Source organism: Muscardinus avellanarius (assembly GCF_963383645.1).
Source record: "Muscardinus avellanarius genome assembly, chromosome: 17".
NCBI lineage: Eukaryota > Metazoa > Chordata > Mammalia > Rodentia > Gliridae > Muscardinus > Muscardinus avellanarius.
The window spans coordinates 32,434,581-32,461,608 of record NC_137803.1 but is presented as its reverse complement, the minus strand read 5'-3'; the positions used below and the strand labels follow the sequence as shown (position 1 = coordinate 32,461,608).

Genomic DNA, 27,028 nt, shown 5'->3' with positions numbered 1-27,028 from the left:
AGATGAGCTGGCTGTGCCATTCCTGGTGCACTGCTATAGAGCAGGAAGAAGACAAAAGACACATTCAATGACTTCTCAGAGAAAATTTGGAAAAGAATAATATTAAATAAAAGTCAAGGAGACCCCAAATCCTCTTCAGGTCAGGAACAACATTTGGCTCATCTTTGATTCCCAACAGGTAGCCTAACAGCTGGCCCTGAGAAGGTGTTTATAAAGCAGATAAAAATAAGTTATTTATCTTAATAATAATTACGGCAACACTTGGGAGTGTTTCAATATTTGCTTATTAATAGGCACTGTTTTGAGCTTTGTACATATATTAATGTCACTAATTTTCAACATAATCCTATCATGTACCTCAGCACCTGCGTCTACCTTTGGTCTAAGGCAAGTCTTTCATTTTCTACTAGATTTAATTGCTTGTGAGTTTGCTTTAGTCAGTGCTATCCAAGGGAGCTGTATGTTTATTTCTTTTTCTCTGATCCTAATGAACCTGTATTTAATAATATTGTGACTGAAAACAAGGAGTTACTATATTCCGCAAATATCAGATTATCATTTTCTTATCATCTTTGTCCCTGTAACTTTGGAAAACAATCTGAGAGAAACCATTTAACTGTTCCAATAATACAGAGAACACTTTTTAAAAAATCATCAAATGATATTTGATTCTCTAGGGATGTGTGTGTGTGTGTGTGTGTGTGTGTGTGTGTGTGTGTGTGGTAATGAAGCTGAACCTAGGGAAATTCTATCTCTAAGATACACCCTAAACCCTATCTGTTGTTGTTGTTGTTTGTTTAAACAGGGCCTCTTGTTTGGTGACTTGTGAAGCAGTCTTGGTTGAGGCCAGTCTTCTTCTTCAGTTTGCCAGCTGCTATGTAAATGTTTCCAGAAACACACAGTGAAAATAATATGGTAACTTCCTTTAACATAGTTCAAAACTACAAACCTTCATAGCAAAAAGAGAAGAATAAGAGCTGTAGGGCTTGGTGGCACATGTGTGTAACCCAATAGTTGGGGGCTGTGACAGGAGTTCAGGTTTCAGACCAGCCTCAGCAACGGAAGGAGACTCTCAACAACTTGTGAGACACGTTTTTAAAATACAGTGGCATGATGGTGCACACCTGTGATTCTAGTACTTGGGAGGCTGATACAGGAAAATCACAGGTTCAAGGACAGCCCGAGCAACACAGTGAGACTCAGCAACCTAGAGATACTCTGTTTCAAAACAAAACAAAAAAATCTTGGGGGGAAGCTCAGAGGTAAAATACCCCCAGATTCAATTCCCATCATAAAAATAAACCCCAAACATATAAAAAAGAGAGCCGTGGAATAGCTTGTAGATAGAATGCCAGGAGTTCAATACCTAGTAACAAATAAACAAACAAGAAAATCAGGGCAGCTGATTTCTAGTTCAATTTCTGCTACATAGTAGCTATTTTGTCTTGAGCAAAACTGTCTGTCTCAGACTCCAAATCTTTGAAAGAGGCATGTTATTTCCTACAGCATCTTTTATTGATTCATAAAGTAAATTTGAAAACATTTAATGACTTCCAAAATGTTTTAAGTGACTATTAATGACTTAATATTTTTAAAAGGGTTTTTTAGAGAGTATTTCTAACATTTCTTAAATGGACATGCTGTATAAATTGGACATGGTGGTACATGTCTACAATCTTAGTACTTAGCAGCCTAAAATGAGAGTATGGTGGTTTATGGCCAAACACAGCAACCTAGTGAAATCCTTTTTAAACACACACACACACACACACACACACACATAAAAAAGGGTTTGGGTATAACTCAGAAGTAGAATGCACCTGGGTTCAATCTCCAGCACCCCCACAAAACATGGTATATAAAGTAATGATGCTAAGCTGGCCATGGTGGCGCATACTTATAATCCCAGCATTTGGGAGGCTGAGACAGGAGGGTTGCGGTTCAAGGACAGCCTCAGCTACTACTTAGTGGCCCCTAGCAACTCAGTGAGACCCTGTTTTGAAATATAAAATAAAAAATAGGGCTGGGGGTGTTCCTCGGAGGTAAAGTGCCCCTGGGTTCTAGCCCCAGTACCAAAGAAAAAAGGATGCTCAATTGTAAGTTCTTCAGTTTTCAAATACTTTTTACATATTAAAATTTTTATTGATGCTTCTATAGTAATAGTGTAGCAAACAAATGAAAACTGACCTCATTCTTACTTTGCATGAGCGATGAAGTTAGATAAAAGGGAAACTTCTATTATGTAACTTAGAAATTGAACCCAGGGGCATTCTACTTCCAAGCTATACTTCTAGCCTTATTTTGTTTATTATTTTGAAATGAGGTCTTTCTAACTTGTTGAGGTCCTTTCTAAATTGCTGAGGCTGGCCTCAAGCCTGTAATCTTCCAGCTTCTGCCTCCCACATACTGGGATTCCATGATTGTGCTACTAGGCCCGAGTAAAGTTGGTTTTTACAGTGAAAGGACTGTAATAATTTTGGACACACACACACACACACACACACACACACACACACATACACACACACATACACACACACACACAGAAAACCAGAATTGAAAATAAGATACACAAATTTGTGATTATTCTAACTTAGATTATTTCATGATTGTCATTAACGACTAATAGAAAACTCCCAAATACATCATTTATCAGATTTATCATGAATATTTTTTGAACTTTAACTGAACTTTGATGAGCATAATGTGTTGTGTGTGTGTGTGTGTGTGTGTGTGTGTGTGTGTGTGTGTGTGGTTTTAACAAGATATTGTCATCATCATCCATAGTTTCCATCCTACTTTTCCCCATTGGCCATACTGAATTAATAACTGTTTTCACAGGAACCAATCAAGGGCAACTTGACTGAAACTATTCATATTCAGTGTTGTCGTTCATTCAGTATTCCTCTCTGACAGAGGCAATATGAGAAGGTGTATGTAAAAGTGTTAATTGTTGACAAATAAGTGGGAAAAATTTTATTTGGCTATTTTGTGAAAATACAAAATGAGGTTACACTGGAAATACATTGAACCTAAAAGTTAATCTGTGCTTCTTCAGGTTAGTATTCTCTGTGTTTTTTATATTGAATTCTCAAATTTCTTTAAAAATTAAATGAAAATAATCTATTTTTATTCATTGTTTTAACATATCTGAATTAAATATTTACTCTGTTCAAATAAACTGACCTCTCTGCTACAACACAAAGAAAAGAAAATACAAATATTGTGCTCAAGTGCTTTTATACTCAATCATGGGAATACTACTTCACATACAACTCTTGAGACAGAAGCATATTATTTTGGTTTATTTTCCCTCACAGACACAATTAAATTTCACTAATTTCTTGCCTAGAAAATAGATGATCTACCCTGGCACTTATACCATGGATTTGCTTTAGGTGACATAAAATATAAGGGTATTAAGGTCATTGAGAAAATAAAGTAGTGAATAATGCATCTTTTCCAATGGCTCCAATTGGAAAGTCTTTTCTTTTAGTAAATATGGCCATCAGCAGTAGGTCATGACTGTTTTTATTTGCATCCTTTTCTGTAACTTGGCCTGGTTACCTGATCTCACATGTGCCTCAGAGCCTTTTCACCTTAAACTGGATTGTTTTTTTCTGCAAATTAAAACAAAATTGGCCATTCAGTTATTAAGCAGGGGAAAAAATGAGTGCTACAAAAGAAATTGCATTGTATGCTTCAAAGTCAAACTTGATATTTTGGATTATTTGGGTTTTGAATGTTACTGGCCTCATTTCTGCCCATGATAATTGAGAGAAGATGCTATCTGTTTTGTCTAACCTTTCCTTAGCAATATTTAACAAGCATCTGATGAGTCCATTTTTCCTTGGGTATTAGCTACATCTTGTTTTTAAGCACAAGCCCTAAGTTTCAAGTGCAATAAATACACGCTTTGAATTTTTCCCAAGTATTGACATTTTAAGTCACTTGTCACCCCATCTACGTTATATCCTTGATAATTCGAATAGTAACTGTGGTCCTAACAGGTGGCAGAATTCATCTGTTTGAATGCATCACATTCAAACACAATATTAGAAATATTTATACTCTCCAAACTCATAGGATCTCTAAAATACTACGATTTCCACTATTTTTGTAAAATTGTTAAAGGACAGAGAAAGAGACTCTTTAATGTGTATATATGGTTATCCAATCCCCAAAGGGTATGCATTTTAGCTAGAGATGTAATTCCATGATGACCCAAATTAAGGCTCTTCGAATTAGAAGATGTAAGATCCAGTTCATTTGTGAAGACAAATATCTAAGACTTCTTTCTTCATTTTTTTTATAGTACTGGGGATGGAACCTAGGGGCATTCTACCCCTGAGCTATACACCCAGCCCTATTTTTGATTCTTTATTTTGAAACAGGGTCTTACTGAGTTGCAGAGAGCCTCACTAAGTAGCTGAGGCTGTCTGCGAGCCATGATCCTCCTATCACCAGGCCCGGCTTTTTTCATCTATAATATGAAGTAATAACATGTCACCGACCAGTCTGCAAAGTATGAGGTTTGAATGAGATGCCTAAAAGTATTTTGTGTAAAATCATTCTTAGTCTCTGAAATTCACTAAACTAAAATCAAGTTTGTCATCTCACCCAAAAAAGAATAGATTTTCGCTGAATATGAAGACTATTTTGAATTTATAATACCCAATATAGTTTCAAGATTAACTGAGAGTAGTCTTAGAGCATTTTAAGGACATATTAAATGTTTCTGCAGATCAAAGACCAATGTGATTGCAAACTGGGAGACTGTGGCTCCAAGTATAAGCTCTATAGTGATTATTATAAAAACAGGATCACCGCATTGAGGCAGATTATGTTCAAGCAGATTCTTAATTTCAAGTAAATACTGGGGTAATGGCAGTGAGGCAAGAAACTGTTATATAAGTACAAGTCTTGGAGTATTAGTAACACAAGGAATAATGACTAGAACTTATACTGTATGATTCATCTCTTATTAGCTCTCTGTGTCTCTCTGTGTCTATTCCTCTCCCTCTCTTCCTCTCCCTCTCCCTCTTTGGGCCAGTTTGAAAGAGCCAGGGAATTTTCAATCATTTTATTAATAAAAAAAGTCACTAACGTGATACAATTTCATTACAGAATATTGGCAAATGTAAAGTCTGAAAAAAAAACATCGTATGCTTTATATGCAAGCAAAGTTATGATTTCTATACAATGGCTCTTATATCTTTGAACAATTACAGTGTATCACAACTCACATTTATTAGGTTGAGCCAAACAGAAACTTCCTGTGGAAGCAGGTGAATAGGTTAGAGAATTTTCTTTTAAAGCTGTAAAACATCTAAAGTCAAACTAATTCAGTGCTTTCATTTTTAAAATGAGAAACTGAGTCCCAAAGGAGTGAAGGTTACGAGGGTATTTCTTGTTAAATTGTGTCACTGTCAATCAAGCAAAAATGTTCATCTCCCCAAGTCCCTGGGAATCCATAGTAATTCGCTCCAACGATGGTGGAGCCTAACTGGGTTTCATTGAAGGCATGTTTTTCTGTAGCAAAAATATATTTATTTTGACTATATCTCAGCTAAATGTTTTAAAATACTGTCAATAATTTACTCTTATAGATTTTTATTTTTATTAACTTATAGACCAAATTCATTATCCCAGACTGTTATTTATACCTCCTCCTTTTAGAAATTGGAGACTGGTAGAAGATGAGCTTCCTAGAAACAGGCATATATAAAGTATAGAAGAAAGGAAATAAAGAATGAATATCCTGGTGGTCTTACCTGCCAGCATAAAAGAGGAAATATTTTCTTCAAAATAAAATTGACAAAGGAGACAGTTCTGTGTTAGCTCCGAGTAAAAGAGCAGAAAAGAAAAATATGCTTCTGCACACCTCAACTCCAACATTTTGGTTTAGGGGAAGCATGAGAGCAAGGCATCTAGTGAGTTGGTGAGGTCCAGGAAAATGTGGATATAGAGTCAATCCTGCCACTGACTCTCGAAAACATGAAATTTTACTGTCCCTACAGGGTTTGCATTTTACTACTATGAACAGGAATTTTATGCAAGATGAACTACCAAGGTTAGGGAATTATTTAATTGTAGTGCACAGTTGAAAATGAAAGCCAGGGCTCTGGGCATGTGGCTTATTCCTATAATCCCAATAACTTGGAAGGCTGAGACAGGAAGATTGCAAGTTTCAGGCCACCCTCAGCAACTTGGTGAGACACTTGGGAACTTAATGAGACCTTGTTTTAAAATAAAAATAAAAACAATAAAAGAGCTGAGGGTGTAACTAGAAATTAGAACAACCCTGGGTTTGATCCCCAGCTTCAAAAAAGAAAAAAAATAAACAGAAAAAGAAAAGAAAGTAGAAACCAGGACTAGGACTGGGACTGGGATTAAGTTGAAGCAGGCATTCAATTTAAGGGGTAGGTGCCAAAAAAAAAAAAAAATCTATGATCAAGGAAACAATTTGAATGTATAGTTTAAAATTCAAAGTTAAGCCAGGCGTGGTGGTTCACACTTGTAATCCCCCCACCCCCAGCTTGGGAGGCTGAGGCAGGAGGATCTCGCAGGTTTAAAACCAGCCTTAGCTGGTTTAAGAAAGGCTGTTTCCAAATAAAATATAAAATAGGTCTGGGAGTGTAGCCCAGAGGTAGAAGGCCTCTGGGTTCCATCCCCAGTACCACCAAAATAAATAAATAAATAAATAAATAAATAAATAAATAAATAAATAAATAAAATTGAAAGTTAATGTATAAAAATCACAAAGAACAACATATCTAAGTAGGTAATGGTGGTTTTTAATTTTGGTTTTGCTTTTATCTTGCCTCAAGCTCTAATTTTGCTCAACATGGCTTTGCTTGAAGAATAACAGAAGTAAAATGGAAAATGAGTAGTTATATATGTTTATGGCATAATACGTTATAGGAATGGTATTATGGAAGATGAGTATAAAGTTTGGATTAGAGTTGAATGTTTTTTGTGGTACTGGTGGTGGAATCCAGGGGCTTTCTACCTTGAGGTTATATTCCCAGACATACGTTATACTTTATTTAGAAACAGGGTCTCACTAAGTTGCTGAGAGTCCCACTCAGTAGCTGAGGCTGGCTTCGAACCTGTGTGATCCTCTTCTCAACATACCAAGTGCTGGGATTACAAGCGTGCGCCACCATGCCTGGCTTAAAGCTGAATATGTTTAGAGCTAGATATTGATGAACCTAAAATTCACTTCCTCTTTGCTTTTAATTATCTCATAGTGTATTTTAAGGAATTATTTTATCTTTGTACAAATTACTTTCTTTTTATTTTACTCTTAACATCATGGATTTTTAATGACTTTGAATTGATTTGATTGGCAATAGAAGGACAAAAATGTCTTTGAGAAACACAGTAGTTCAATGATACAAGAAAAATGATATTTTCACATGAAATATACTAAGAAAAATTGTTTTGAGAATATACCCTTCTTAATCATGCAAAAGATTTATAATTAATTAATACGTTAATATAGATATTATTAAATGGCATATGGAAAGATAACACCAAAAAATGAGAAGTAAAAACAAATCAAAACATCATACTTAAAATAGCAAGCTGTTGTTCAATTACAAGAACTGAAGTGGAAAATTCCTTTAAAACAGACAAGTACATAAATGAATTTTAAACTAGCTAAGAGAAAATTTGCTTAAATTACTAGCTCATATGTACAAAAAGTAAACTTCATTTTAAATTCAATGTAATCATCTTATTTAAACCAAAATCATATAAGTAAGATAATATCTGTAATATCTGTCCATGTATTTACCTGCAGTATAACTTATTCGCTTTGCTGATTTGATAAATGAAGTAATATTTCAAAGATGCAAATTTTAAGTATTTAACTAAACTACCACAAAATCTGATTGGACAGATACTTTGCACTATTATTTCTTAAAAAAAAAAGACTTGAATATTGCTTTATCTACCTCTTTCCTTTCATCTAACATTAAAAGTGAAGCATCTAAGTTCAGGAGAGGTTTGTTCCCTCAGCTCTTTGCTGAAAGACTGAAGCTTCTTAGGGGACACTTAAACACAACATCCACATTTACAATCATTAACACTTCACAGACTTGTTTACATTCAGAAAGGCAATTGCTGGGGCCTTGGAGGCAGAGATCAGAGCCTGCTGAGGGGTAAGGTTGGTGCTAGGGACAGTGAGGCTGGGATAAGAGTCTGCCATGAGGCAAGGCTGGTGCCGGAGCCTCGGAGGCTGAGATCGGAGCCTGCTGAGGGGGGAGGCCGGTGCTGGGGTCAGCAAGGCCGGGATCAGTGCCTGCCATTTGGTGAGGCTGTATCTGGAGCCAGGGAGGCGAGATAGGAGCTAGCCTAAAGACAAGGCCAGTGCTGGGGCCTACAAGGCTGGGATCGGAGCCTGCCACAAGACAAGTCTGGTACTGGAGTCAGCGAGGCCAGGAGCAGAGTCTACCAGGTGGCCAGGCTGGTGCTGGGACCTTCAAAAATGGGATTGGAACTTGCAAAGTGGCATACACAAAGAAAAATCACAGAAAATTAAAAAAAAATTGGATGCTCTTCCTAATATGCAAAACTAGGAAGAAATGGGTAATAGGAGGGAATCTAATGGAAGAAGGGGCCCTATGGCGGAGCAATTAAGGTGACCAATCAGAGGGGATGGGATGGGGGAAGATGAAATATCTTTAAAGCAATGATGTATGTAAATAAATATATCAATGTTAAACACTAAATCAAGCATGGGATTGAGGGAGAGAGAGGGAGTGGGATGGGGATTGGATAAAGTTTGACTGGATGATGTGTATTTGGATATCCTAACAAGTCTTGTATTCCATTGTGATGTGTGACTACAATTCACCAATAATAATATATTAAAAAAAAAAGAAAGGAAAATCTCTTATAGGGTACATGGCTAAAAGGCACACAACTAAACAGTGAGAAAAACTCATACTGAAGTGGGAGATGGAAGAAAGAAACAGAGTGGTGAATATGCATGATAATCTAGCCATTGTTTATTTAAGGTCAGTTACTAGATCTAGGTACGAACATTTTCTAGTGATGTCTAAGTCAGCACCAGCAAGATGATACGCATAAATTGACTGAGATGTAAAATTTCAACTATTTGAATTTCCATGGTCCACATATTGGTAATTAATAGAATTGTGATACTGGCCATGCTCTTCTGTGTCAGATTATTAGTATTATCTCTTACAATTTAGAAGGAATCTAGTATCAGATTAGTAGTATTATCTCTTAAGATTTAAAAGGAATCTAGGCTTCCTAAATTAAAAAAAAAAGAAGATTCTGTGTTTTTGTAAATGACAAAGTATTTTCATATTTTCACAGAATTGTAATTATTTCATATCATGTTTAATTCTTTTTCAATTGACAATGTATATTTATGTATATTCTCCTTATCAATAACACAGGCCAACAGATACATGAGAACAGGTGATGTGTACATTATATATTAATGACTGCTGGAGTGATACTCTAATTTTCTCATCCCTCTTAAATCAGCTTGAAATAATATATGACTTGATTTGAAAATTAGATTAGTTTGGTCATAAAAGATACTTAACTACAATTACCTACTAAGTGAAATGGTGAGCTCAGACAAGTTTGTTTTACTCTTAATTTCTAGGTTATAAACATTCTTTTATACGTATCAAATATTTCATAACAAAAGTTATGTAATAAACTTAAATCCCAGGGACAGCATTTGGGAGGCTGAGACCCAGAGGATCGCAGTACGGGGACAGCCTCAGCTGCTTAGTGAGGCCCTCTGTAACTCAGTGAGACCCGGTTTCAAAATAATGAATAAAAAATAGAACAGGGTGTGTAGCTCGAAGGTTGAATGCCCTTGGGTTCCATCTCCAGACCCGCAAAAAAAAAAAAAAAAAAAAAAAAAATCCTAGGGAAATTACTTAACATAATGGATAAAGTAATTTTGTTATAATAGCTTAAATTTTGATTTATCTAAGAAAGTTTGACTCCAAAGGTAAAATGTAATGGACCACTGGAAGAATGTAATGAAGGAGTGAAGAGAAATGGAGAAAATAGCTTTGTGCTCTGAAAGAGATAACATGTCTTTGTTCCTATCAAAGAGTTTCAGCTATTGTTAGGATTAGACAAATATTTTATCTAACAAATAGTTGAGTTTCTATTTTATTCTTAACCCTCACTACTCAAACAGATAAAGAAAGCAGTAGACTAGACACAGTTGTACACTCCTGTAATCCTAGACCTGGAGAGATTTAGAAAGTAGGATTACAGGTTCAAGGAAACCCTCAGCAACTTAGTGAGGGCTATTAGCAACTTAGCGAGACTTTGCTTCAAAATAAAAGAGAAAAAGGGCTGGAGGAGTGACTTACAGTTAAAATTCCTCTGGTTTCAATCTCCAGTACAGAAGAAGAAGAAGGAAAAGGAGAAGGAGGGGAAGGAGGAGAAGGAGAAGGAGAAGGAGAAGGAGAAGGAGAAGGAGAAGGCGAAGGCGAAGGAGAAGGCGAAGGAGGGGAAGGAGGAGAAGGAGAAGGAGGAGGAGGAGGAGGAGGAGGAGGAGGAGGAGAAGAAGAAGAAGAAAAAAGCGGTTGTGGTATAGAGTATGCAGTAGTGGCTATCAAGTACTCCTCCAGAATATATTCACATGGGAACTATGAAACCATCTCAGTGCCCAGGCTGCATTCATCCCAGATTAGATCAAATTCAAAACTCTGGAGATAGTACCAAGGCCTCAGTATTCTCACAACTACCCTAAGTGTTTCCAATGTGCTCTCAAATTTTAGGACCAGTTTGACACTAAAACTTGAGCTTATATTCATAATATGAAAGTTAATAAAAATAAAAATTGTTGGAACATATTCTCAGAGTGGTCATATTGTTCTGTTGTTCTAGAGAGGCACATGAAAATTTGCATTTCTAAGAATTTCCCAGATGTTGTGCCTGTTGAAGTTGTGAAATCCACACTTTTAGAAATATTAAAATAATGTATAGAGTATAAAGAACTAGAATTTAACTTTAAAAAGTTTATGCTATGGTGACTAAATCACATATAGAAAAATTTTAAGACAGTATAAAAATCTGTGTGCATTAAGTGTTACATGCACAGTATAGACAGTAAAAACTAGAAATATCGAGAAGACCAAGTTACTATGATGTGTATGGTTACTTCTTATTTCCTGAATGATAACTAGGACTTGATCTGGCAAAGAAAATTGCAGAAAGATGATTTATGTGAAAGTTGGGTTGGAAAGATGGCATATTCTTATAATCCCAGAACTTGGGACGTGAGACAGGAGGAGTAGAAGTTTGAGACCAGCCTCAGTAATTTAGCAAGACTCTGTTTTAAGTAAATAAAAAATAAAAATAAATAAATAAATAAATAAATAAATAAATAAATAAATAAATGGCTGGTGGTGTAATATGGAGATAGACTGTCCCATTTTTCAATTTCTAGGACAAGATGGAAGGAAGGAAGGAAGGAAGGAAGGAAGGAAGGAAGGAAGGAAGGAAGGAAGGAAGGAAGGAAGGAAGGAAGGGAGAAAGGAAGGAAGGAAGGAAGGGTTGGGAGATAATGAGAAGCCTCTTTGGGCTGAAACAAAGGATTTGCACAAAGGAAGAGCATTGTCCACTGGGAGAGACTTATTGGAGGGTGGTGCTGGAGAGTCTACAAAGAAGTCTGAATAGAAAAAACCAAGTGCATCTCTCAGACAATGGAGAAGCTTTTAAGGACTTAAAAGTGTTAGAGTTCTTTATTATAATGATCTCCAAGGCAGGTTTCCAGACAGACTCCAGTGAACTCACTATCACATAAATCAAAACTGAAGTCCTGTCTCTTGGAAGAGCATTCATCATGTTCAGGAAAAAAAGAACATTTTTAATATCAGCAAATTAAACACAAATGGATATTAAAAACTCTAGCAGATGATTAATCAATAAAGATGGAAGCAGAGGATCTTATTAGTTATATAGAGATTAGCTGGTGTAGCTCAAGTGCTAGCTATAAACTTTGAAAATTAAAAATGATTGCATGTGCCAGGAGTGATGCAGAGCAACTGAGAGACATTTGGAATGTGTGACCTTCCATGATAAGCTCAAATTGAACAAAATAGGAAAACTATCCTGGTTTCTGTAAGTCTCTGGATTTGCTAAATTCTAATATCTCATTGTACCTGAGGTTTTCCACATGAGAAACTAGATAGAAGTTTGCAACATTGGAAGATGTATTTAAAAAGTCCTTCTTAGAGTGGTCAGTGTTTCCTGGTAGTGACTTTGTAAAGTCAAACAGAGAGTTTAATAAAAAATAAGAAAAACAGTGCAGAATATGTTTCTTCCTTTCTAGAGAGTTCCAAATCAGAAGCCATCATCTTTCCCACAAAACTCATGAGCAAAGGTTGCCTTTAGTCTCATCCTTCTAGCCTATTTTCTCAGGGCTGCATGCACGTATTGTGTTGTTGTTCTTTGATGTTTTTGTTCACAGGATCCCCATCTTTGCAGTACTAGGGGTTAAAGCCAGGGATATTCTACCCCAACACTATATTACCAGCCCTGTTTTCTATTGTTTGTTTTTTCTGTTTTGTTTTTGAAACAGGGTCTCACTAGGTTGCTGAGACTGTCCTCTAACCTGTGATCCTCCTTTCTCATCCTCCTGCTTACTCATTTTATAGGAATGTGGCACCATGCAAAGCTAATCTTTGCTTTTAAATGCATATTACATAAAACAAACCCAACGTTCAAAAACTGAACAGTGACATTGGTATTTGGAATGGAATAAAAAAACAGAAATTATTTCACCTGATCTGTACACTGGGAAAACCTGCATGCTATTTGCGTACAATTACAACAGGAATGGCTCAAATACTTGAAAGAAGAAAAGGGGCTTTCTTATTATTTCTGTTGGTTCTTGGTAAAGCATCTACAAAAATCCTTTGTGGGAAAAATACCCAGGAAAGGTAACATCCAAAAGCTCAACCCTAAGGCTAAGATAATTCTAATTTCTTGATTACTTGCCTTTCTTTTCCTTATGCTGCAGGATTTTAAGGTGGAGCCTAGGGCTAATTCAGTGCTATGATTCTTGTGCCCCAAATAATGGTGGAAAGCTAGAGCTCAGTACATTTACACTGCATATTAAATAAATGAAGGATTTGGTTCACACCTCCTTAATAGAGGGATATGTCCAGAATCACAGAGAACTATGAATATGCTTTCTTTACCCTCCTTCCACTTAGAATATGTTCATGTACATTTGATGTATTCACTCATATTGATGGGCATGAGGAGCTTTAATTTGGAATTATTGGCAATAGTCCTGCTGGATCCATTCTGATCATGCTTCTTTGTCTCTTTGTACGTGAAATTCTGTTGTTCTGTTGAGGCGTGTGTGTCTGCACACATACATACATGCATCTATACATATATATGTGTGTATAAATAGGAGTAGAATTGCTGGATCAGATGGTCAACTTATTTCTTAATTTTCATGCACACTGTCAAACCACTTTGCAGGGTGGTGGGTATGAATTTATACTCTCATTACATTCTATTCCACATTTAGAACTGTTAGACTTTAATTTTGGTTATTTTAATGATGGTTCATTTTGGTTTAATCTAGATATAAATTTAATTTAGTATAAAGATACAAATATATAAATTTATATTCAAGCCATGGGACTAAATGAAATACTCTAGGAAATTAAAGATAAGAAGAGGTCAAGGGAATGAGCCCTGGCTCATCAACATTAAGATATCAGAAAAAAGAAGAAGTAAAGTCTCTTGCCTGGTAAGGGGGCAGAACTGAATTTCAATACAAATCTATCCATCTTCAGTGTCCAAGCTGTTTCAAACATGCTGGGCTGTCTCAGAAAAATCCCAGAAAACTCAAGAAAAATGCAAATAAGTTTAGAGAGGCAGACAACATGTGCACTTGTCACAGCAGAGCATTTTATGCAAAAGAAAATATATTCAACTTGCTTTTCTGCAGTGAAGGAAATGGGAGAGAGTTTCTAGAGGCGGAAAACAATAAATGCTTCAGTGGGGGTGGATCCAAAGAAATGGTAAAGCTTCTGATGTTAGATTGTTCAAACTCTTTCGTTATAATGAAGAAAGTGGAAATAAATAAGTTGCTTAACAAAAGGGAATCTAGTGCTTGGGAGGCTAAAACAGGAGATTCCCAGGTTGAAAGATAGCCTGAGCAATGTGGCAAGACGATCAGCAACCTAACGAGAGACTGTTTAAAATAAAAAGCAGAGCCGGATGTGATGGCTCACGCTTGTAATCCCAGCCCTTGGGAGGCTGAGACAGGAGGATCGCGCAGGTTCAAAGGCAGCCGCAGCTACTGAGTGAGACCAAATAAAATATAAAATAGGTCTGGGAGTATAGTCCGGAGGTAGAAGGCCCCTGGGTTCCACCCCAGTAACACCAAAAAAATAAAAATAATAATAAAATAAATTAAAAAATAAAAATAAATAAAAAACAAAAATACCTGGGGTGTAGCTCAGAGGTGAAATGTCCCTGCCAGTATAATCCCCAATACCACACATGCACAATAACTACAATAAAAATGGAGAATATAGGAAGAAAATGCTCTTAATGCTGGAGAGAAAAACTGTTTAGTATATTAGGTTTTTTTTTTATAGTTTAACTAGCAGCAACAATTTTACCTATAAAATGGATTTTACTTGTCTGATTTTAGAGCTTTCTGAAATTAGGGAAAATTGATGTCTTGATTATAATTGTGTTCTATGATTATCTGCTATTCTCAGGACTTCCCCTTTTCTTTTATTTTAGAATATATGTTATTGAGATAAAAATTCACCCATGCCCACCAAGTGTTATGTGCCTGCACATCACTATCACTATGATCTACATTATGATGTGAAACTATAATGCACCAATAAATGTATAAAAACTTCCCATGCATGGTGGCGCATGCTTGTAAGCCCAGTACTTGGGAGGCTGAGACAGGAGGATTGCAATTTCGAGACCAGCCCCAGTGACTTAATGAGGCCCTTCATAACTTACTGAGACTCTGTTTAAAAATAAAGAATAAAAATTAGGGCTGGGGTTGTAGCTCAGAGGTAGAATGCTCCTGACTTCAATCCCCAATACCTTGAAAAAAAATCACTCATTGCCACAGACAGTTTCCACTCTAGTTGTAAACATGTAAGAACCTATAATTGATTCAAAATTCCACATCATAATCACAGACTTCCTCTGTTCTGTTCTGAGAGTTGAACAAGAGACAATAATTCACTGAAATCTTAATAAGTGCTTTGAACTCAAAACTGTAGAGTCAAACAATGTTTAAGGTTTACCAATAATATTTCATAAAAAACTTTCCTGTTCCTCCCCTTTCCCAGGAAACCTGTTTTTGGGGGGCGTAGTCTACAGTTCTGGTGTTCAAAGGGAAACGGTTTGGAAAATAAAAGTTATTTTCAGAGTTTCACACATATTTTTGAATATGCATTTTGGCTTTCAAAAAATGTGTCCACTGATTTTGATTGTAGATTATCTGATGGCATGCACTCACTTTACAAAACTTGGTGTTCATGACTTATTGCCCTTGAATATGTTGCCCATTTTGTCCCCTGCATGTACTGGTGAGCAGCCTAAACCGGGGGTGGGATTGTGCACCTTCAAATTCATTGTCACCAGATACTAAGTGTGAATTGTTTCTGAGACACAAATCTACCCTGTGTTCACATACATGCAACCTTTTTCTTAGTGTCAATTTTCTCTATATCCGTGGCTTCTTATACCATGAAACTTTATAATATCATTTAGATTTACTTTGTTACCTATTCCTGGTTTCGTAGCCTCTTCATTTCCTCAGAGACAATAGGAAAATTAAGTTTATTTTTTAAAAATCGAGGTATTGCTACTCTAAATATCATGAGAAAAGAAAGACTCTATGAAATCTATATTTTTTAAATTTCAAAGTTTAGATAACTCTGTAAGACCAAAACCATTTGCTAGAAGAACACTGGTGATTGTGGATCATGATCAAATGAATAACAATCAGTAGGAATTGTATGTTTTATAAAGGGTAAGAATATGTTAAATTGAAGTAGATGGGAATGGAATAAAGAAGCAAGGAATCCTTGTACAGAATCTGGATGACAGTTCAGAATGAACAGGTGAGCAGGAGAGAGCTTATGATAGAATATTCACATGGATAATATAAGGGAGAAGTTTCAGTATTTAAGGAGACAAAAGTAAAGTTATTTGTCTACAAGAGAGATGCTGAGCTGAGAGGATAGTCTTGTTTTTGTTGTGATACTGGGGATGGAACTCGGGGACATTCTACCTCCGAGCTATAACCTCAGCCCTATTTTTTATTCTTTATTTTGAAAGAGGGTCTCACTGAGTTGCAAAGGGCTTCACTAAGTAGTAGCTGAGGCTGTCTGCGAACTGTGATCCTCTGGTCTCAGTCCAAATGCTGGGATTACACCCATGCATCACCACGCCTGGGTCTCTTGGGTCTTTTTAGATCTGGGTATAGGTCATGCTGAAGGAAGTACAGAGGAAGAGAAAGGGACACACACACAGACACACACACACAGACACACACATACATACACACACGTACAGTAAAGAGAGATACTTCAAATCTCACTATACCAGAGCCCACTTCAACCTCACTCACATTTCTGCAGCACTTCAGCGCCTGTAATCTCATCCCTGCACCTTCTCACTGTGCTTCCATTGCCAAGGTGCTCTCCACTCTTATTTCAACCCCTCACTTACCCCCTGGCTCCCCACATGGGTTGTGGTTTCCTGGTTCACTTTTCTGCCCTCTCTGACTTGACTCCTTCCACATGCCTTGTGACAGGGCAGACAGCTCTCCCCGTGATGGCTAGTGGACAGATAGTCCGATATGTGTCGGATATTGGGAGTTCTGCAGGCTTTGGTTATCAGCCTCTTGACAGTGGGTGGGGAGAATCACTAAAGATACTAGAGCAGAATAAAGAAGCAGAATCATATTTCAGGATGATTAGGCTGAAAATAGTGTGGAGAACATATAGGGGTATATTGTTTGATGAGGGATTAAGAGATAGGAAATGGGAACCAATAAATTAACATTTTATAATTTTAAATGAAAATCATTCCCATTTAAAGAGTTGTTTCTTCAATAAAAATAAAACTACATGTGTGTCTATAACTGAGATTAATTTTCTGCAACCATTAAATCTTATTTATAATTAAAATAAAGTAGCATTAATACTGCAAAGATAAAGAAAACATCGTATTATCAAAATATACAACAAACATCTTGGAAAGGTTATTCTGAGTTCAGATTCAAGCACAGGCATATTCTAAGAAAATCACATGTGTCTATTATATCTGGGAACCAACCTAAACTCCTTTTTCTAGTAGGCAGTGGTGTGTGTGTGTGTGTGTGTGTGTGTGTGTGTGTGTTACAGTTCAATTAAGATAAATTAAGTGATTGTTTACTAAGGTATCTAGCAAATTACCATTATTATTGTCACAGAAATTACCACTCTAGAGAACAAAGCTGAAACTAATCAATATCAATACAAAGATACAGAGAGCAAGAGCTGGTACAGAGATACTGGATACACAAAAGCAAGTTATACAATCCCAAAGTGCATTTTCCTAGAATCCATCTGCAAGATCTGTCACTACTCACCAAAGTTAAAGAGATAACCCACCTTGTATGAAAGTATAGAAGTAAAAAATGGAAAGAAGGGAGAGAGGGAGGAAGGGTTGTGGGAAGAAAATGGTTTTAAAGAAGGTGTAATATTTTGGTGAGTATAATTCATACTTTTATTTAATAATTTTCAAAGTCATCTACTCACACACCTCCTTGAGATCATTTTAATTAATGCCATTAATGAGGAAAATGGGGACTCAATGAACGGGATACAAGATCAAATGCTGTTAAGGGCAAATAATTAAAGACAAGTATCTCTATCTATTTTGAAGACATTATTAAGCTCTGAATAAGTGGCCATGTTTTGCTCTTGTGTGTGTGTGTGTGTGTGTGTGTGTGTGTGTGTGTGTGTGTGTGTGTGCGTGTGTATGCGTGTGTGTTATACTAGGGATTGAACTCAGGGGCATTTTACCTCTGAGCTATACCTCAACCCAATTTTTTTCTTATTTTTAAACAGGTTCTCACTAAGTTGCAGAGGATCTCACTAAATTGCCGAGGCTGACCTTAATCCTGCAATCCTCCTGTCTCAGTCTCCTAAGTACTAGGATTATAGGTATGTGCCACCATGCCTGGCTCATGTTTTGCTCTTAACATTTATGAGTGTGAGACATTGAGGTAGTTGTTGCCCCCACTTTACAGATAAGAAACACAATGTGTATTTCCTAGGATACCTAAACTTTCAGTTCATATTAGTCTGTTTTTATTTCTATACTGAAGAAAAAATTCTGCAGACTAAAGGCAGATCATGAACACTGGGGGTGCTTGTTGTATATGACTGTGGTAAAGGGTCTTAACTCTAGCAGTCGTTGACCTGAGCAGCCTCAAATTCATCAAATCTCATTATCCCCATCTGTAAATTAGGGATCAGGAGTGTGTGTGTGTGTGTGTGTGTGTGTGAGAGAGAGAGAGAGAGAGAGGAGAGAGAGAGAGAGAGAGAGAGAGAGAGAGAGAGAGAGAGAGAGAGAGAGAGAGAGGGAGGAGAAGGAGAAAGAGAGTATGCTTATCTATGTATGGGGTGGTATCCCAAGGGTATTCTGTCTCTGAGTCACACCCAAGCCCTTTATTTTTTATTTGTAGCAAGGTCTCTCTAGGTTCCTATAAGTCTCAATAAATTGATAAGTCTGGTCTCAAACCTGCAATCCTCTTATCTCAGCCTCCTAAGTTCTGGGACTACAGGTAGGGGCCACCGCACCCAAAAGGGAGATATGAAGAAGAAAACAACAGAACAAATAATATTATGTGCATATATATGAATATATCTTTATGAATCTATCATGTGTAATAATAATGCATCAATAAAAATCATAAAAAAATTGAAAGAGTCAGCTGGCTTTTGTGATATTCATTGAGGCAAGAAATTGAAAGTGTAATAGTTTGGACAAAACAAGAATCACTTTCTTTATGAAAGCATACGGATTCATGTGCACATACACACATACTTCTGTTGTTCATTTTAAGTAGATTAACAGGAACTATGATCTGGAAAACTAAGACACTATTACCCATTTATTAAGCACCTACCAAGACATTACTTTTTCTATACAAGCAGTTTTCTAGTCAATAACTTCTCCCTTTGACCACCACTACAACTTACACAACTAGTTAAAAACCCTTGTCTGATGTTACACTGTGTTGTCACAAATATCCTATGTCATTTTATTACAGTGCACATAAAGACATTTTCTTATACTGTAATCCTTGAATTTCCTTTGTCCCCCTCTTGATGTAACATCTCTAGAAAGCCACACCAACCCTCAGTGTCCCATCTTTCATTTATATTGTAAGAGGAATCAGACATATACTACAATTCCTCCAATACACTTGGCAGTGGCTGGATACTGAAGTTCCCCAGAGTGTGTGGAGAGTAGAAGAGTCAATATTCCCTCGCTGAGGCTTCCAGATTCCCTTAAATATGGTTATGGCAGAAAAAGGGAGCAGAAGTGATGATCTGGTACAGTAGCCAGCAAAATCATTTAGCTAGTGCCTGCTGAAGAACCAGAATAACAGATGGCAGGGCATGGTCACAATCATTAGAGAGGCAGTGTTATGAGCAAAGCCCTCTTGATTAGACTGGAATCACTGATGAGCTTCCCAAAGAGCAGCAAAATTCAGCAATAAGAGTTACCTCCACGTGTGTAAGCAAAACAGAACACTGCTGTTGGTCATTGCATACTGTCACAATCCTACCACACTGCAAAGACACACACACAACAATTGCTCGTTGGCAGTAGCCTATTCTCCAAAAGGAAGTATATTTCATGCTTATTAAGGAAAAGATTGCATAGCCTATTGAGGAAATCCACACTCCAGGAAGCCCAGAGATTTTTAGTTCAAAGGCAATACCTGAACATCTAAACAACCTATGATAGGCTACTCTAACTTCTGCCAGCCACATTGCTTTAAACTATCGTGTGTATCTACCTCACTACATTTCAATTTTGTTTATTCATTTTTTTCTGATGCTAGAGATTGAGCCCCCTAAGCATTGTCATTGTCCATCAGTGCCATATTCCCAGCCCTGTTTTATTTTGATGCAGGGGCTTAATAAGTTGCAAAAAGCCTCACTAAGTTGCTGAGGCTGTCCGTGAGCCTTCAATCTTCCTTTTTCAGTCTCCCAAGTACTTGAATTTCAGGCATGTGCCACCATATCCAGCAATTTTTTATGTACATAGCAGTACAGTTGAGAATAATGACACAATATCATAGTATATGTGTAAACTAGTAACAGTTATTTATTGACATTATCAAGTATTGGTCTCAGAATACACAGTGCTGTGTGTTATATTTTTATATGACTGGCAGCAGAGTAGTTTTTTAATACTAGCATCAACACAAACACATGAGTAGTGCATTGTGCTATGATGTTAGGATAGCTGTAGTATGATTCACTGGCGGAAATTGTTTAGCTTCACTATAATCTTATGGGACCTTTATCATATGTATGGTCCAATATTGTTCAAAATACATGACTGCACTTTAGCTGTGTAATGTGATATTAAGGGATACAATTTGTATAGTAAAATAGTTGTATCTTAGTTCAAACCAATACACCCATCATCTCACACATTTATCTTCTTTAGCTGTGGCAAAATTTAATTTATTTTAGCTGTGGAAAAAGCAGCTAAAATTACTCATTTCAATAAAAATCCCCAATGTGATACAGTATTATTACCCATAGTCCTCACATTGTACATTAGTTCTCTAGATGTGTTCATCCTACATATCTGTTATTTTGTATATATGACTTCTACTTTGTATGTTTAATTTTTATTCTGGTTACCCTTTTTGCAAATTAGAGTGGTGAAAAAAACAGGTTAAATAAATATAGGAGGGGCTGAGTTCTAGGTGTTATCCATCCACTACTATATTGATGAACTTGGATAGTCCCCTCAATTACTAAGGCCTTATTTTCTCTATCTATTAGAATGAGAGCTATGTCTTGTGTAACCTTATTTTCTCTGCAGTTGATAACACATACAATATTAGATATAATATCTAGTTATAGAAATATGGTCATATCTTTATATTTATGTAGAATAGAAATACTATGTACAATATTTAATATGTTAATTTAAAGATAAAAGTTAATAGATGTATAAATGAGAGTTTTTAGCTGTATGGGTAAGCTCTGTTCTAAAAATAATATTCAAGATGGAAAGGATATGTTACCAACAGTCCTCTGATCTTTCTTTGAGTGGTAGGAGTCCTTGTTCTTCTCCAAGGTTTTAAGCATAATGTGGTAAAGTCAGAAAAAATGTCTAAGAATTCTACAACTCAACACCTTCATGACCATGAACACCTTTTCAATTTGTAAAATGAGTATCTGCTTTTGAGACTGTAAACTGAAAACACTTACTCAGGCTGTGGTGAGGAGTCCAGACTAACATGAAATAAGTGTAGCCCATATCCACCACCAAGACTGGGTCCTTTGTGATGTCCAGTTCATCATTTCCTTCTATAGCAACTAGTATGGAGCTATGTATGGTATGTTCTCAGTAAACTTCATGGGTTCTGGACAATTTGAAAGTTCTCAATTACAGTGCATTTATTCATCCAAGTATTTTAAATCTTATAGGAATACCTATTTCAGAGAAGTTATAAAACCTTTCATAAGTTTCTCACCACTATATATTCTAATAGAATGCAGATATAAAAAGAAAAATAACCTAATTCCTCAGTAAGCATAAAATACATAAAATATTAATTTTTAAAAAATTATGGTTACAGTAAATTAAGTTGCCCATGTATGTCCGAGACAAACTCAGACCGGCCTCTCAGAACTGGAAACAGAGAAGAAGCATGTATCTTCCATATTTTCTGCAGAAGAGCAGACCTCTGATGGACATCCCTGCACATGATCTATTGAAAGCAGCTTAGGCAATCCCTTGTTATTCCTCTGTTGATCTAGATCTTTAGCACTATGAAAAGTGGCTTTATTCCCAATACTTGGGAGTCTGAGGCAAGAGGATCCCAGGTTTGTGACCAGCCTCAGAAACTTAGCAAGGCCCTCTGCAACTCAGTAAGATCCTGTTTAAAAATGAAATAAATAAATAAATAAATAATAAAAAAGAGCTAAGAGTGTACTCAGTGGTACAGTGCCCTTGGGTTAAATTCCCAGAAAACACACACATACACACACACACACACACACACACACACACACACACACACACACAAATTAGATCATTTGATCAAATTAGATTATTTGAAAGCAAACATTTTAACATTCAAGAACAGGTTAATACTGAGTGAGGTCAGTGCTTGAATATTTACCTACTGATAACACTAGATAAATCATAAAGAGATAGTCTGAGGACAATATATGATTCTGTCACTATAATTCCAAACACATGGCCCTAATGATAGCATTTTCTAGGTATGGAATTGTATTATGAATAAAGTTCTCTGGAGTAATATCTAAGTATGCCATTGATATAATCAGTACAACCACACTTTTTTTTAACCTTCTTTTATTTCTTAACTGTTTCTGAGTGTGAGCTGGCTGCTCCTGTCTTTATCCCACTAGAAAAGTTTGGCTCAAATATTTAATTATGAACAGGCTTCTCTGCGCAAAGTGAAGGTGAAAGCAACTCAGGCAACTTCTCCAGCCCCCATGATATACTTAAAAAATTAGTTATTGAAACGAGATCAATGAAGATTCATTACAAATTTTAGTGGAAGTCAAAATAGAAGACATCTTTCTAAATATCACAGGATCACGACACAGCTACCTTTCAGGAGGACGCTCCTGTATAGTATTTCTACTCACTAAGTTTCACATCCATGAGATAAAATGAGGCATGCCAAAATCTAGTCACTCTAGTCCCACAAACCCCACATCCTGGTGAAACAAGACAAAAGGGGGGCCATGAAGACATGGGAGGATAGAGAGAATTGCAACATTCCCTTCACCCCTCTAGCCTGTGTGACAGTTTCTGTTATTGGAACACCTACCTTTTGCTTCCCTCCCTCCCTCCTTTTCTTTTCTTTCTTCTTTCTCTCTCTCTCTCTCTCTCTCTCTCTCTCTCTCTCTCTCTCTCTCTCTCTCTCTCTCTCTCTCTCTCTCCTTTCCATAGTGGCAATTGAACCCAGGGGCATTCTACATCTCAGGCACACTCCCAGCACTCCCAGCACTTTTTATCTTTATTTTACATATTTTATTTTATTGGGACTGAAGATTGAACCCAGGGACATTTTAACTCTAAAACACACCAGCCCAGGCTGGCCTGGAATCTCTGGTCCACTTGTCTCAATTTTCATTTTCTGCTTCTGTTTATTTATTTTTTTTAACAAAGTCTCACTGAGTTTATGAGGGCCTGGCTTCATACCTACCATGCAATCCTCTTGTATCTGCCTTCAGAGTCCTGGGATTACAGGCAAGTAATACCATGTACAGTTCTTTTTCTTAAGTCTATTTCTCTCTTTTCTCTGAGTATATTCTCACATTATTTCTTTTCAGTATATCTAATAAACCATATTTGTTTAAGTTTATTTATGCAGATCATTTATCTTATTATTTTTTCTCCTGCCTCCCTAACTCCTCAGCTATTTTTAGTAATTGCAATCTATTATATTTTTAAATATTTAAAAGTTGTTTGTTCAAACATAATTAACATATGTATAAAGTTTTATTTCCTAATTCTTTCCTAAAAGCGATGACTACTTTTTCTCTCTTAGACAAGCATTCTGTTACTGACTGCATCCAAATCCACCTTATTTTTTCTTTTTATGTAATTCCTTTGGGGCAGAAGGAGGGGTTGTTGTTTCTCACTGTTGTATATCTTGCTACTTACTTTTCTGACCCCTTAATATTTCTGTCCTCTAAAGTTACCATCTTTCCTTCCCTCCTTTACTACTCAACTATCTTGTTTCTTATGAACTCACTGACAAAGTTACTTTATTTCTTCTGCCAATAATGTTACTCTGAACTTTTAATCATTTTGTTCAGCAATAAAATATTCAATTGTTTTGATACTAATTGTCCAGATTACCTCTTATATTGTTTCTGATTTGAGCATCCATATATATATATATATATATATATATATATATATATATATACACATATCCCCAGTAGAGATCTCAATGTTTAGTTGATAGACTATATTTAAATGTTTATAATCTACTGGTAGCCTTAGGCCCAAACTATCCAACATTTACTCAGTTTCAAACATTGCTACATATTTAATTTTTTTTAATTTGTTATATTCGGCCTTTTATTTTCCTCAAAAACCCAAGCCACTAAAAACTTGTTTTTTTTTTTTCATGTGCTAAAACAAATTTACCAGCCTTTACTTTTCTTACCATCCCACACCCTTTTATTCTTGTAGCTTCTTCCTTTAATTCAGTTATTTAACCCCAGTGAATACTATTTCTCAAACCACTATCACCTTTTAAAAGTCAACTTTCCTTTAGACATTTAAAGCCCACACATACTATTCCAGATACAGACAAAAACCAGAGACAGAAAGCTACTAATCAAAGAAATAAACACAGCAATCAGAGATGAGAATCCTAAGTATGTGTCTGTGTTTGTATCTGTGTGCTTAATTCAATAGTTACAGCTATTCTTTCTTTATGTGCATATTTTAAAGAAGAGGAGCAAGTTTTTCTCATGATCATGGCTAGTTCACAAATGCCACCATTATTTTTTAAACCATATAAATTAAGAGCACATGTTACCCAGCATGAGATCAGAGGAGAAGATTATCCTCTTAAAGTTCTGTATATCATGACTGGCTGTCTCTCAAATTCCCTGACTCATCAGCATCACTTTAACTGTCTTTTCTCTTTCAAACATCCTTCCAGACGTTCTAGGTTTAACTGCTTCAGCCAGCCCCTACCAGCATCAGCATTATCATTTTTTGTTTTTTCCATGCTATACAGTTGTCTCCTTAGAGTTCCCTCCTTCCCCACCATTGGGTGTTAAAACTTACCGCTTTTACCAACTCCCCCTGCTCCCAGCATTACCACCTTGTACTCTCTGGACCCTCCTGACGCGCTGCCCGGGGAGCAGCTGGCTTCATTTTCTACCTCCATCTTACCCGAAGGACGGGAGGAGAAAAAAGGAAGGAAAAGTCACCGTGTCAGGTGCTTGCTCAGATATTAAACAACTCTAAAACTGTGTCAAAGGAAAGGTTCAGTAAGCGCTAAGAACCATCAGCGTCAGGCTGGCTGCTGGTCCTCTGCTAGAGCGGGTCTCATAGCAACCATTTCAATTGCTTCCAATAAAAACCTGGCTTTTATATCCCCCCTCCTTCCCGTGCTTTGTATTTCCTCCCTCTTCTTTTACTCCATTTCCTTTCCTCTTCTTTTTCTCCTTCTTCTTTCCTGAATACCCCAGTCTGCACTGCTGTACGTGCATGCGCATACACACACACACACACACACACACACACACACACGCACACGCACACGCACACGCAAACCTCCTTCCAGGCTAGGCTGCTGCTCCAATAAGGAGCGTCTGAGACATAATAGATGATGCTGTTTCACAGGCTGATGGCTGTGGCAACAGCTCTGAACACACTATTTTATTTTAATCAAAGTCAATTCATTAAGAAAAATTTCTGCTACTTATGTTTTTCATTTTTGTCGCCATCTTCCTGCAAAATTCTTATTCTGTAAAAAGTGATGCTACTGTTTTATAAGAAAAGTCAAACAAAACCAAACAGAATTCAGGGCTTTTAAGGATGAGTCTTTAGTGTTGTTGAAATAATACCTGGCTAACAGGGATTGTTTCCTCTCACTTGAAAGCCGTAGTTCTAACATCCGGAGGTAATTGAATTAGGTCACTGTTATGTTTGAACATGAATCATACTTGTTTACACTAAGTTATTAGAAACAAGCTAGAACATAAGGACCCTGTCAAGCATGAAAGAAAAACATGATAAATATTTTTGCTGACAAGTATAGTAGCATAAAATATAAAAGAAGACTATTTTTCCAATTCTACTTTTCTCTGAAAAAAAAAGCTTCAAAAACATAGAGGTTTTAAGATGTCCTCAATAATCCCTAATTTCCATAGTCAGTCCTATCCTTGAATCAAAATTGTAATATTCTCTAATAATTTGTATGCTTATTGTCTATTCTCTGATTTTAAAACTTAGATCAAGATTAGATGCATTCGAGTGTTTAACATACACAGGCGTATTCTATCTAAATGTTAAATTCCTCTAGAAAAGAAACTATGCTTAATTATATATGATTTTCAAGCATAAATATAAGTACTAGGAACAAAGTAGATGCTTAGTATTTTCTCGCTTGGAATTGGAGAGGCTACAAATTATCATGGCTAAGAGGAAAGACTCTGGAGCCAGAATGCTTGTGTTTAAATATGGAGTCATAGGCCAGGCATGGTGGCGCATGCTTGTAATCCTTGCGCTTGGGAGGCAGAGACAGGAGGATCACGCAGGTTCAAAGCCAGACATTTTTTAATATATTTCCAAATATTAAAAAATGTAAAAATAGGTCTGGGAGTGTAGAGCCCGGAGGTAGAAGGGCTTCCATGAACTGCAGTATCACCAATATATATATATGGAGTCATGTGTTTTCTTTTATAGGTGGAAGATGGGGAGTAATCAGGATTTAAAAAGAGACCTTAGATAATGGAGAAGAAAACCCATTGGAGTGAGGAAGGTGTTCTCTGGGAGGTTGTAGGGAAGATTAATGAAGGAAACACTTTTATTGATATTATATACATATGTGAGAATACCAGTATACCAATGCCAACCTCAACATCATGTATAGGAAAGGAGGGCGTGTAAAGGAAGCCAGGGTAAAGCTCACAAACTGCTGTGTGTATGTCTGTCACCATCCCTATGAGCTATGTTATGATGTGAGACTATAATG

At 36.5% G+C, this 27,028-nt stretch overlaps 1 protein-coding gene across 1 annotated transcript in view; it reads right to left on the bottom strand.

The window, feature by feature from the left end:
• The window catches only part of RIT2 (Ras like without CAAX 2), a gene marked incomplete at both ends in the record, with an annotated part of 409,154 nt that extends 383,938 nt beyond the window's left edge, over positions 1-25,216 (bottom strand). The window contains one exon of the mRNA XM_080714535.1: positions 25,114-25,216. Coding sequence (XP_080570661.1) covers positions 25,114-25,216 — 103 coding nt within the window. The remainder of the gene's footprint in view (positions 1-25,113) is intronic.
• Between the last annotated feature and the right edge of the window lie 1,812 nt (positions 25,217-27,028).